The sequence below is a fragment of the Ovis canadensis genome, chromosome 22, assembly GCF_042477335.2.
Source record: "Ovis canadensis isolate MfBH-ARS-UI-01 breed Bighorn chromosome 22, ARS-UI_OviCan_v2, whole genome shotgun sequence".
NCBI lineage: Eukaryota > Metazoa > Chordata > Mammalia > Artiodactyla > Bovidae > Ovis > Ovis canadensis.
In genome coordinates, this window is record NC_091266.1 from 39,836,229 (window position 1) to 39,849,994 (window position 13,766).

Sequence of the window (13,766 nt, forward strand, 5' to 3'; positions counted from 1 at the left end):
GCTAACTTCAAAGGAATCCTATCTTACCTTCTCATCAGTCTCTGGAATGTCTGTATGAATAAGCTAGAGATTTCAGAAAATCCAGATCATGCGAACATAGAAGCCAGTGGCAACCATATCAGGGCCAAGGCTTTCAAAAGAGCATTGGTCAAATGATACATCCAGAGCAAGGGGATTCTCACCTGATCAGCAATCAGGCTAAAACATCTTGACTTTTATAATAACTGGATGGTAAAAATGAAATGCTGAAACTTCTAGTTATCTATTCACATTCCTATAGGCTTAGGAGGAAGTGAGCACCAAAGAAATGGAAGCAAGAAAAGCAATGGGCTCCCCTATATCAGTTTACAGAGCACCCAAAGTTCTGGGTATAGTGCTTCAAGTTATCAGTGTAATTCACCAATGGACAAATATGAAAATTAGCACTACCACTGTTCCCCTGAGCTAGCTTGAGTTACATCTGTTGGTCAGCTGTAAAAGTAAAGTGAAGTGAAGCAGAAGTCACTCAGTCGTGTCTGACTCTTTGTGACCCCACGGACTATATGGACTATACAGTCCGTGGAATTCTCCAGGCCAGAATACTGGACTGGGTAGCCTTTCCTTCTCCAGGGGATCTTCCCAACCCAGGGATCAAACCCAGGTCTCCTGCACTGCATGCAGATTCTCTACCAGCTGAGGCAAATAAAATTACCTGATGAGGATTTGGTATTATTCAGACTTTTCCAGCAGATGCAGTTTATAACTCCAGTGCTATCATCCACTGCAATAGAAGTGTCAAAGAGTGAACAGAGATGTGGGCCATTACTAGTAAATTACCACACTGCCATTACATTCAGCCGAACTGAAAGATGACATTTTTCAATAGCCTGGTTAGGCAAATCCCTGATCAAACTTTTTTTCCACCCTTAGAAATAACTGCTTACCACACCCCAGTGGGAACTGATTCTCTGGAATGTCAATGTAATACATGAGCCCAGCAGAATGTAGTCAACGTTTCTCTTGCCCTATCTCAAGGGTATTAACTTCTGCCCAGGCCTTATCACTGCAGGGGATGTAAGGAAAGCTAAGCATATCACAGAGAGCCATGTTTTACTTTCATGATACAATATAATTATATCTTGGTCACACAAACAGTACTGGTCTGGCTTATTTTATCCACAGTGCAAAAGAAAAATAAAAGAATTTCCACTGGACTTGGATTTACAACTGCAGAGAAATTTAGAGATGTTTGATCAGGGATGGTAAGTGTTTCTCTTTGCTTAATTTCTGACAATCTCAGAACAGAGACTGATCAAGAAGGGGTCAGTGGGCTAAATGATTTTTTTAAAAAACCAACAGCTAGACTGTTAAAAAAGTACACTATATAATACAGAAGAAATGCATGGCAAAATCTTTTCATTGCTGATTTAAATCTGTGTTGAAAGCAGAATCTGAGAAGACTTCTTAAACTAAATTCTAGATGGATTTTATCTTATTAAATATAATACAGGCAAACTTCAGAAGATGAGAAGAAAACATGGGTGAATACTTTCAACCCTGGACTTAGAGTTGGTGGGGGGAAGACTTCTTTAAGCAGACCTGAAAATCAGAATTCATTAAAAAAAAAAAAAAAATCTGATATATTTGAACAACTAAAAACTAATACTGTATAGCAATTTTACAAATGATGGGGTTAATATCTTAATATATAAAGAAATCACAGAAACTAATAAGGAAAAGATCAAGACTATAAGAGAAAAGGTAGCAAAGAAAAAAATATGCCATTCATGAAAGGTATAAAAGGTATTAAAACAGACATATGTCAGTATGCTAAATTACTAGTTACCAGAAAAAAAAGAAGAAAATTTAAATGACTTCTCAACTACTAGAACGACAAACATTAAAAATACTGATACCCTCACATGCTGTTAGTGTAATGTAAATTCACACCAAATTTCTAAAGATATTAAGTTTGGAAATGTGTATCAAATTTGGACCCAACAGAGTGCCTTTCAGTTTCACAATCACTGCTGTTAAAAATTATCTCATTGTAAAATAGAAATGATATATATAGACATATATGTAATCTAATTTGTATAAACTATTAGTCTGTTTTGATAGAAATGATCTTAAGACACTAAAATATTTATAAAAGTTTCTTTTGGAGAATATAGAAGGAACCCCAAAGTCAGTGTATACATTGACTGTAAGCTTAATTTCAGGAATATTAAAACGAGAAAGAAATATGCATAACAGCAATGAGGAAAGAAGGAACATCTATGTCTCTTCATATTGCGCTCAGTCATGTCAGACTCTGTGGCCCCATGGATTGTAGCCTGCCAGGCTCCTCTGTCCATGGAGTTTTCCAGGCAAGAATACTGGAATGGGCTGCCACTTCCTACTCCAGGGGGTATTCCTGACCCAGGGATCAAACCCGTGTCTCTCCCGTCTCCTTCATTGGCAGGTGGATTCTTCACCGTTAGCGCCACCTGGGAAGCCCCGCTTCTTCATATTAGAAACATGTTAAACATATAGGAAGGATGTTCACCCAAACACTGGAACTGTTTTTGTCTGATTTATAGATTTTCACAGGAATTTTATGAAAATTTATTAAAATTTTCTCCGGCTTTAAATTTTATCTTATAATGAGTATCATTTTAAGAAGCCCCCCCCAAAAAAAATCAATAAAATATATGGCACTTCTAGGCAACACTATTTTTCTGTCCAGTTGAAAACTCTTGATTTACTATGTTAAGTAAAAAAATATTAGCACTCGAGCATTTGTCCTAGAAAACGCGAGGTCATTCTGGTCTTAACTATAGTCTCCCTGGATTCTAGGTCGAGTTCTCTAGCTTGAGTTGCTGCCAGGTGCTGTATGCGCTCAGGATTCCCCCCACCAAACTCTCTGACTTCCTGATTTGTAACCTCTCCTGGCAGACCCCATCCCGACGCCCTGAGGTCTTGCTGCGGGAATGCCCTAGAAGGGGAGGGTCCCTATAGTGTTGGGCAGTCCTTCCACACTGGGCGGCATGACCTGGGTTGCTGACCTTTTGTTTCAGCCATGGGACGAAAATCGGGCTAAGCAGGAAGCAAACTGAGCATACAGGAGTGGGGTGAGTCAGGAGGAACAAACAGGACCTGGGACAGCAGGAGTGGCCGCCTGGCAGGTAGCCCGAGAGCCAAGCTGGGCCTAAGAATGTCAGGGAGTGTGTAGCTCTCTCTTGAGCAGGCCTCACAAGAATTAAAGTCGCAGAAATGTTTCTACTTTCAACCTTCAAATGCTTTTCATGTCCCCACAAACCACAAATGTGTCACACTCTCATGATATCCAGTCTAAGAGAAATGGTTATTGGGGAAGAGGCAGCCATATCACCTTCATCTTTTCATAACGAGAAAAGGGGTTAGATGAAGCCCTTTTAGGTCAGAGGCACTATATCTGGCCTTGTTCTAGAGCCAGGACTAATGTTCTCAAATAGCCACATTTTGACCTAAAAATCAGAAAATTAAAAACCAGATGCAGGGACTTCGCTGGTGGCCCAGTGGTTTGAACTCCACGCTCCCAAGCAGAGGGCCTGGGTAGTTTGATCCCTGGTCAGGAAACTAGATTCCACATGCCATAACTAAAAAAAAAAAAAAAAAAAAAGGATCCTGCACGCTGCAAATAAGACCTAAGTCAAATAAACAGAAGTTAAAAAAAAAAAAAAGATGCAGCTGATCTTTTGCGGGGAGGGACGTAGGAGAGGGAAAAACCACATTTGAGTTATACAGAGACTACACAGCACACTGGAATCAGTAAAGAGATTGGATCCTCAGCGGAACCTTGAACAAATAACTGAGCTTTAGTTTTCTCGTCCATAAAATGGCAATAATATTTGCCCTTTCTACTTCAAAAGATCAGGACGAGAACAACATGAAATTATGCATGTAGAAGTGCTCTATAAACTGAAAGATACTAATATTTCATCACTGGTACTTGGAGAGGAAGTACTATAATGTCTTAGAGATAAGGTACGAGCCAGCAGTTGAGAATACTACAGGAGCTTGGTGAATGTTTATTGAACTGTCTGGAGAAAAAGAGAACCAGTATCTTTGGTAAAATAAGGCAGAGAAGAGATCCAGGATGGGGATATACGACAAGATGATCTATTTTAGAGTTAAAAAAAATATATGCAGGCTGGGAAAAAGCAGAGAGTGAGAGAAATCTCCCCTCTCACATGTCATAAGCACAAGACAATCATCCCCAGGAAAATGAATGTATGTTGAAGAAACTGTATCTGTAAATTTTCAGCCACACACAGACAGTCAAGGGGAGGTTCTTGGTTACCTAGTTCAACTACCTTCTGGTTTCCCCTCAAGTAGAACAAGAATGCAAATCCAAGTCAGTACAACGAAAAGTGACAAAGTCAATTACAGCAAAGGTTTGGAATTCAAAGTTAAGCTTCCCACAAAACATTTAGCTTGGCCTCTGAACTATGAGAATTTTAGACAATATATCAAAATGATTACATTAAATTCAATGAAAAAAAAAAATTAAGACCCGTGACACTAAAATCATATTCTAACAATTTGCTGGTGTTCAAACTATATAGAAACCCTTTATTTAGTTTCTGTCATCATAAGGGAAGGGAAATTTTCTGATAACCCAAAGGTATAAAGAATATTTACACCTTTGCGTACCAAAATGTTTTTTTAAAAAACTGTTTTGGATATAAATCTTATAAATTATTTTTCATCTCTCCCCATCTTCTTTAAGTCTACTTTAATGTTAGTCTGGCCTTCTTAAAGGTTATCAATATAAACGTATACTACCATCCTCTGCTATTTATAGCTATGCCCTAGGTATCAGGTATCTGTCCCTGATCAGCCAGTGACCCTGGACTGCATTTTAATTCTTCTGTCTCCCAGCTCCCCAACAACCGTCACCCGACAGTATTCGTCAGTATCATTCCTACCTGTTGCTTCATTTGACACTTAGTCCAGGTTGGTGGCTGCAAATGGTTAGAGGCCAAGTACACAGAGTTTGTGAGAGACTGCTGCTCTGAAAGGCTGGGGTTTCTTTAGATTCAATGTCCAGCTAAGTGTGGTCCTTCCACATAAACTTAATGTCAGACACAACTGTTCTTACCTCCATAACTGTAGAATGCATCTTTTTCTCTCACTCCAATTACGGTTCCTAAGATATCCACCTGTTTTATTGGATGCCCATTGTAAAAAAATACACCTGAAATTAAAGGGAAGAAGAAGACAAAGTCCATATAATGTATGATGACGTTTTCTGCTTCAGTAAATGTTAACTGTGTCAGAAACTCAGTGGCATGCTGCTTGCTAAAATTTCAGACGTAAGAATCGGCTATTGACCAATGCCAAGCCCTAAGGAATGCAGGTGTCTTTTCCTCAAGGGTTATAAATGAAAGTTTGGTTTTTAAGAAGCTCGCGAGAGTACAGAAAAGAGAAAACCAATACTGCCCAACTACATCTGGTTAATCTCTCCACCGGTGACAATGAAATGCGTCTCCCTGTAGAACTCTCATAAGGCCATAAAGACAGCCATCATATTATGAGACCTGACACAGTACTTATGTTTTGAGGGACTAGAAAAGGAAAGAGAGAGCAAACCACCAGAAAGGCTTCTTTGGCTTTTATAGGAAACCAGTCATCATTTCTACGAATTAGCAGTAGCTTTTTTTTTTTTTTTTTTTTTTTTTTAAGAAAAAGAGAAGATAATTAGGTTACAAAACATGACCCTTTGGGGTCAGCAGCAGATTACAACTCAAAAACTTCTCTTTTAAAAATTCTACTTCCAAAGCTTAGGCAACAGATAGATGCCAGCAGGCAGGTTCCCTCCAGAGGAGAAACCTGAGAGGGAGAACCCTACCCAACAACCAGAGGCCTTTTCTGGACTCAGTGACAGAGACGGAACAGAGAGGGGGACTCCTGGCACTGGTGAGTCCCCCATTCCCACCTGAGGCCCCAGTGCTGGCCCACCTCCTGGGGAACCCCCAACACCCTTACCTGAACTGCCTATTTGAGCTTAAGCTATCTGCACTGGGTTCCTATCACCTGCAGCTAAAGAGTCTGCATTAAAATCTTCCCTAGCCTCTTTTTTTTTCCTCCCTATGAAGACTGAATTCTTTACTTTCAGAAAGAGGCTATAAACTTAACCGGTGACTTCCTTTTCAAATACATACATGAACTGTAAACAAAGACTCAGTTATCACTTCAGCATTTGGCCACCCTCACGCTCTCTGGTTCTTGCCAAGCCTGCTCAGAGCTTATCTTCTCCGCATCCCCTGGGGGGAGGGGGCCCTGCACTGAACCCTGAAGCCCTTCAGAAACCCCCAGAATGACTTCGCTGATGGTTCTCATTTCCCACGTGGATACAGGGGCTGGGAACCTGTCACCCATGGTTGAGTCCCTGGGTGGGAGATGGACAAGGAGACTCTGAGCCTCAGTCAGCCTGAGATTTTAGGAGAGGGAGACATGGTTTGAAGGTGTCAAATGTAGCCGAAAGAAGGGCCATCTCCCTCGCAGGGGCAGACTTCTGAAGATGACTTAGCAGACTGGAGGGCATGTGCAGAGGGCAACCTTGGGGGCCAAGAGCTGAAGTGGCAGGGCCACATGGGCTAAGGAGCCTGGGTCCCTGTGTCACTCCTGGAACAGAGTCGCTTCCCTCTAGGAACACCTGGATTGAACAGGGTTGAACTGACTCCACGGAAAATCCATGAAATCTCCAGAGTAGGGCAGTTCCTGAATGACTTCTGAGTTCTCACCACTGAAATCCAGTGATGAGCTGTGGGGAGACTGTCAGTCCCCCGGCCCTGCCTGCCTGCACTGACCAGACACAAAGGAGAGAGTGCGCCTTCAGAGGGGGCCAGGTTCCACAGGACCTTTGCTGGCAGGCTCAGGCTTCCTGTGGCAGAAGGGAAGTTTAAATGAGGGGGTGGGGCATGGCATCCTCTGCACCACCACTGCGCCAGGACACGCTCACACGCAGACAGGGGGCATGACAGTGGACCTTGCTTTCATCCAGCTTTGCTGCAGGGCCGAATGGGGGTGATGGTGACCAGAGTGCCAGACTGGTCTCTGGCTGTGGTCAGCCCTTTCTGCTTCCCCAAATGCCCCGGACTCTCTATTTGAGTACTGAGCAGAGCTAACTTAGGGAGAACTCTCTAAAGCCTGACTGGCCTCTCCCTCCCCCAACCTAACTGAAGGTCGGTCCTGGTTGTCAGGCTTTAGAAATGGTGCGCTCCTGGTGCCATCAGAGACGTAACAGCCCACCAGGCTCTGTGGGGTTGGCTGTGGCTCCCAGGACACCAGCAGTTAAGGGCAGAGCCATGGAGCCTTGTGGATCCCTGGAGGGCCTGCTGCCTGCCCCTGAAATGTCTTTCCAGCTGGCCTTGAAGCCACAGAAGTTTGAAACAAGCCCCAGGACTCTGGGTCTTCCTGGGATACCCTGGTATGTATTGCTATGGTGGTTTTTATAACGAAGAGTGGATATATTTTAAGAAGGGGAGAAGCACCAGCCAAAAGGTGTTCCACCTGGGCTGAAGTGCATGGAAAAGGCAAGAACATGGAGAATACAGGATTGATGACACAAAGCCAACCAAGTCCTCAAGTCACCTGGGGTGGATGCCAGTCCTCTGACAGTACCAACTCTGGATGGGGCAACAATTAAAAAAATCTGAACAGGTCTCCATTTGAGGACACAGTAGGCTCTCTTGAAAACAGAAAAGAGAGCCCCCTAAACTTTCATATCATAGACTGCCAATGCTTGTCTTCAAGGCCAAAGTCACTCAAAGATGCAAAATAACAGGGAAAAACATAAAAGCAAGATAGAACAGTGAAGGACACATATAGCAGAAAATAACAGATGGTTTGAGTAAAATCACTCAGAGAAAACTGTTTGAAGAGGAAATATACTGCTTGGAAGTAGAGAAGGAAGTTCCCCCAGCGCACAGAAACTCAGATGATACACTTCAGAAGCACAACCTCCACAAGAAGGAGGGGGACATTGAAAAAGCGATGGAGAGAGCCACTTCCTTCTTTCAACACCAAGTCTCTTCTGTGAGAAAAGGAATTTGGATGGCAGCTCGACGGACCGAGAGAAAGCCTGAGGAGCAAAGAAAAAATCACAACAGATACTAGCTGACAATGAGTTTAACCTGCAGCCTTTGTGAAGTGGGCCTTTCACTTCCTGCTGCCTTTGCTTCACATGCGGCTCCCAGAGCCCCAGCCACCTCAGGGGATCCATTACCTGGATCGTCAGGTCCCCAGGAAGGAGGACGGTCATGCTGGGAGGGCTCAGGGACCCAGGGTCACAGGCAGCTTTGATTCAGCTTTCACAGCAATGACCTGAACAGCCACACCCACTGCAAGACATCGGCTTTTATTCTCTTTTTTAAAAGCAACTTTTTGTTGGTCTTGTTGTTGTTCAGTCACTCAATAGTGTCTGGCTCTTTGAGACCCCCGTGGACTGCTGCACTCCAGGCTTCACCAACTTCCAGAGTTAACTCACATCCATTGAGTTGATCTAACTGCTGTTATTTAATTGATGCTACAAATACTCTTCCCCGGTGGCTCAGCCAGTAAAGCGTCTGCCTACAGTGCGGGAGACCTGGGTTCAATCCCTGGGTCGGGAAGATCTTCTGGAGAAGGAAATGGCAACCCACTGCAGTACTCTTGCCTGGAAAATCCTATGGACAGAGGAGCCTGGTAGGCTACAGTCCATGGGGTCACAAAGAGTCGGACACGACTGAGTGACTTCACTTCACAAATACTCTTACTGAAGTCTGATAGCATTAAAATGTCTAAAGATAATATTTTTTAAAAAATACATTATTCATTTAATATAATTCTTATAAATACATTATATCCATGTCATTGGGTCTTCAATTAGATAATATAAGCATCGTATTTTATTCAAATGAAAGATTCTCTATTATTTTATCCCATCAGTAAAGCTTGATATAGATAAAGAAATTCAGAATAATAAAGGCCATTTCTGTATGTTATGATCTGTAACAAACCAAACCAAAACCCCAAACCTAAACAACATCACCACCATAGTCAAACTTCACGACATCGTATCAGTTTAACCCTAAATTCATAGGTTAATTTAGGGGAGCTGACAATTGGCAACCATTTTGCAAGACAATTCTGATGCTGACTAGCCAGAGTAAGGTTGAACTTCACAGGTTAAGGACAGAGTCTCTCCCGTAAGAGACTCTCACTTCAGGCACCAGCCCCAGGTTCGAGGCACCTCAGGCCATGCACACTTCTGACCAACTGGCTACAAACACCCTCCACGGCAAACACAGGTCTGATATTTTAATAGAATGACACACGGGACTCGGGAAGGTGCTCTACTTAGGACTACAGTTTTATAATGAAGGGGACAAACCGGGACCAGCCAAAGGAAGAGATACATTGGACAAGGTCTGGGAAAGTCTAAGCATAAAGCTGCCGGGTCCTCAGGACACATCGCCTTCACACACTGATATATGATTACCCACCAGGAAAGCTCACCCAAGCCTCACTGTCCAGAGTTTTAATGAGGATTTCATTACCCAAGCCAGACTGACTCAATCACTGCCCACTTGACAACTCAATCGCCAGTCCCCCTCCCCTCCCACAGGGTTGGATTGATGTCACCTGGCTCAAAACCAACCCTCTTAATCACATGGTTGGGTTTTCAGGCCTGAAAGGCCCCCACCCTGAAACTACCCAGGGGCCCAGCATGAGGTACCTTATTAGCATAAACTCAGCCTGCTCAACGAGTCCACCATGAATAACAAAAACACTATCATTCCAGAAATCCAAAGATCTTCCAGGAGCCTCCCACAAAGGCCACCCAAATTCTTCATTATACATTTGTTTCTTCTTTTTTTAAGTCATTTTTTGGTTAACTTTTGTTATTTTAAGATATTCTTTGCTGTTTAAGCATTTCTAAATTTTATGCGGTCAAAATAAAAGTTTTTTTCTTTATGACAACCAAACCAAACACAACAACAGCAAAACAATACAAAACTGAAACCTAGATTAGTAGTTACTTCCCACCCTTCAGGATGCTATAGTCTAAAGAAGATCACTCTGTGAAATTAGTTAATGACTTCATCAACCATGAAGTTTTGAAACCAAGCAGGGCCCTGCAGGGGCCCTCCTGGGTACAAAAGCATTTCTGTGTCTTTTTTTTTTTCAGCCTCCTAGACCTTCCCCGAGTTCCAAAGGGCAGAATCAAGCAGTTACTAATTAGGGGAGTGGGGGATGCAGAAGCAAAGCCCAAGCAGTCAAGAAACAATAGTGCCGCAAACAAAACAGACTCCCAGTTCCCCCTTAAGGGGTATACCTAACAACCTGATTCACATCTTTGAGTTCTTCTGCAGGCACTAAGAACCCCCACCCAGGATGATGGTAACTACAAGCTGAAACCCCCCAGAAGACTGGTCAGAACCAGGAGACTGGTGATTGCGATTCCGGTAATAGCAGCCTGTTACCTGACCACCAACCAATCAGAAGAAAGTCATACACCCCGTAGCCCTCATTCCAAATGTTGCGTTTAAAAACTCTTCCCTGAAAACCATGAAGGGAGTTTGGGTTTTCTGAGCCTGAGATGCCTGTTCTCCTTGCTTGGCCCTTACAATAAACCTTTCTCTGCTCCAAACCCCAACATTTTGGTTTCTTTGGTCTTGCTGGGCAAGCGGGACACAAACCTGGGTTTGGCAACAGTTTCGTTTTAAAAATGACATCTGAAACGTTACCCCCAGTGACATAACAAAGATCACTGGGAGCAGTTTTCCATGATGTGTTAATACATTATAAAGTCCTTCACCCACAGGAAGAGTTTGGCCCCTGTCGTGTCCCTGATACTTCCTTGAGCACCTACAGAAGATCTTTAAGCAAGACTGGCATTTGGTGCGAATTAATTTCTTCCCAAGGAGATGAGTTATGAAGAATACCAGACTGGTCTGAGAAACAGACAACAGAGAGGAAGGATGGCTGCCTTCCAAGGAAAAAACCAGATCATTTCCAACAATACTTAGAAAATAAAGGTGTGGTGAAAAAATCTGTTCCAAAGCCTTTGGTATAAGGTCATCCAAATATATTGGTACTGAGCATGGGAAACACACAAAAACGTGGCCTCATTAAAATAGTACATACTTGAGATTCTTAACCACTTCTGACTCATAGCTTGCTATTCATTCAAAATAGCAAAGAGAGTTTAATCAAACTTCTCATATAGCATAATAAATGTGAAGATTCATCCATAGTTATGTGAATTACTTATTATCCTAAACTATTTGCTATACTTGGAGGTATGAAGATCCTATCTTTAGTGACCACCACTCTGATTTTAAAAATGATTTCTAACTTTATAATGCTTTGTTGCTCCAATTACTATGATTCTAGAGCCCATTAGAGGCCAGGCACGGTTTAAGAGCTAGGATTACATAGATGAACAAGGCAGATGATGTCTTTCCTCTTGGGGAGTTTATATTATTTTGATTCTGATCTTGATTCTGATCTATTCAAAACAAAACCAAACTCCACAAGAAAATCAGGCACAGTTAATCCTCTCTTTACAAAGAAGACTCTTAAGCTTTACAGGTGAATCACATACCCATACCCAGGCCAGGTAAGTGGTTAGAAAAAGAAGCAAGGCCTAAGTTTTCTACTACAAACAGGCCCAGAGAAAAACTGACCATTTTTAAATATGAAAGACCTCAAACCCAAATAAAAACATTCTTTAGTACAAAGTCACTCCCCCAAACATCTATTTAAAAAAAGATTTAGATTGTTTTGAACTTGCACAGAAATGAACTTGTCTGAGGATGCAGGTTAGGTCAGTTTCAAAGCTGCAACTGGAAAGGTTCTTCTAAGCCCCTAAGCCCCAGATTTCTGCAGCCTTGGGGTAAGGGAGGGTGGGGTGCAGATGCAGCCCAGAGCAGCCACCTGGGTGACCAGCCACATACCTGGTACCTGGCCAGACTCCTTCAAGTCCAGGATATCCCTGATGTAGAGTTTTGCAAAGGCTAGAAACACAGGATCCAAACCCCACAAGAGGGAAGGAGTTTCGTCTTCACACTGGCTGGATTTAGACTCCATCTGGAGACTGGGCTGTGGCTTCCAGCCAGCCCTGAAAAGCTCAGCATCTAGACCCGAGATCTAGAAGGGAGACAAAAACCAGGACGCAAAGCTGGTAACTTGGGTATTGAAACCGTCACGGCCCCTAAGCTGTTCCCCGGGCGGGCATCCCGAACTCTGGGAGGGGTAAACCCAGCGGCCCGGGCCTGTCAAACTGCGCGCCAAGGGCTTGAGGAAGGAGGTGTTCCTCCAGTGAGGGCCCCTGAGTGCCTCAAGGCTTTTTCTTCTGCCCCACGGCAGTGTTTCTCCTTCTCCAAGGTACCCATTTCTAAATGGCTAAACACTAACTTTTCACTTGGGGGACATAAGGCCATAAATGCGTACCCCGAAACCGCTTTAATACGTGGGTTCCAGAGAGGAATGGGCACCCTCCTGGCCAGACACGAGAGGGGGCAGAGTGGGTGGGACCGTTTGTAGCTCGGCCCCTGCACCTTCCGGTGTTGGGGATGAGCCTGAGAGAGGGAGGAAAAGGAAACGAAAAACAGACCAGGTCGCGGCCCCTCCCGCCGCACCCGCGCCGTCGGCCCACAGGTCCTCGGAGCGCGCATGCCCGGCCCTTTCGGCGCTCCGAGGCCGCGGGCGCTCAAAGCCTGGAGGTGGCGCCGCCAACCCCGCCCAGAGCAGAAGCGCTAGGTCGAAGTCACCTCCGGTGCTCCCGGCTAAGGGGTTGGGGGGTTGGGCCCGACACCCTCCCGCGCGCGGGACCTACCACTGTGTCCCCGCCCAGGCCCTTCCTTCTTGCCGCCCAAGGCTCCGCCCCTTCCTAACGAGGCCGCGCCCACTCTGCCCGCGGCCACGCCCCATTTTGCATCCCAATGCGGCCTAGCCAGGTGCTCCTTTCCAGGTGGTGGCCGGCCTTGGCAAGGGCTATGCGGGGTCCATTGCTTCTAGCAGCGACTTTCTTGCGTCTCCGAGGAAGTGCAGAACCCAAATCTCCCAGGCCTGGAAGCTGGCCCTAAAACTGCTGCTGCCCAATCCCCGCCTTCTTAAGTCCCCCTTTCATCCCAACTTAGTGGTGGGACCCTGACCCACGACCTCAAGAGGTTTGGACTGAGTCAGACTTTTTTATTTCCTTCCCTGATATGTTAAATGAACAAATAAAGCAATGCCAAAAGCAGGGTTACATTGTGGTATTTTAAATATTTATTTACACTTGATAAATTATTTACTAAACACACCCACTCTTTGATACTATACAGTCTCACTTTAGATAATGTTGGTGCCTAAACTGGAGCTCTTGACTGAATGTGAGGCCTTGGCTCTGCCGGAGACTAGCCTTCTTTGCAAGATCATGACAAATTTTGTCTCCTTTCCTCTTATTCTGTGTGTACTCCAAAAACTGGCATTTTGGTAAATTATGGCCACTTTGATGGTGTCTGAAGCTCCAGTACTTTGGCCACCTCATGCGAAGAGTTGTCTCATTGGAAAAGACTCTGATGCTGGGAGGGATTGGGGGCAGGAGGAGAAGGGGACGACCGAGGATGAGATGGCTGGATGGCATCACAGACTCGATAGACATGAGTCTGAGTGAACTCCAGGAGATGGTGATGGACAGGGAGGCTTGGGGTGCTGCGATTCATGGGGTCACAAAGAGTTGGACACGACTGAGAGACTGAACTGAACTGAACTGAACTGAACTGATGGTG

The 13,766-nt window shown here is 44.3% G+C and overlaps 1 protein-coding gene across 24 annotated transcripts in view; it reads right to left on the reverse strand.

The window, feature by feature from the left end:
- Positions 1 to 13,054, reverse strand: part of STN1 (STN1 subunit of CST complex) — a 37,172-nt gene extending 24,118 nt beyond the window's left edge. For 3 of the 24 annotated variants that reach the window (XM_069567027.1, XM_069567024.1, XM_069567011.1), the window contains exons 1-4: positions 12,445 to 12,841; positions 11,949 to 12,141; positions 5,105 to 5,200; positions 692 to 760 (exon numbers count right to left, since the gene is read on the reverse strand). In XM_069567027.1, the coding sequence (XP_069423128.1) occupies positions 692 to 760; positions 5,105 to 5,200; positions 11,949 to 12,081 (298 nt within the window). In that variant the 5' untranslated portion in view covers positions 12,082 to 12,141; positions 12,445 to 12,841. Of the gene's footprint in view, positions 1 to 691; positions 761 to 5,104; positions 5,201 to 11,948; positions 12,142 to 12,444 lie in introns of all 24 variants that reach the window. The other 21 variants (XM_069567034.1, XM_069567021.1, XM_069567030.1 and 18 more) reach the window with 16 other exon arrangements.
- Between the last annotated feature and the right edge of the window lie 712 nt (positions 13,055 to 13,766).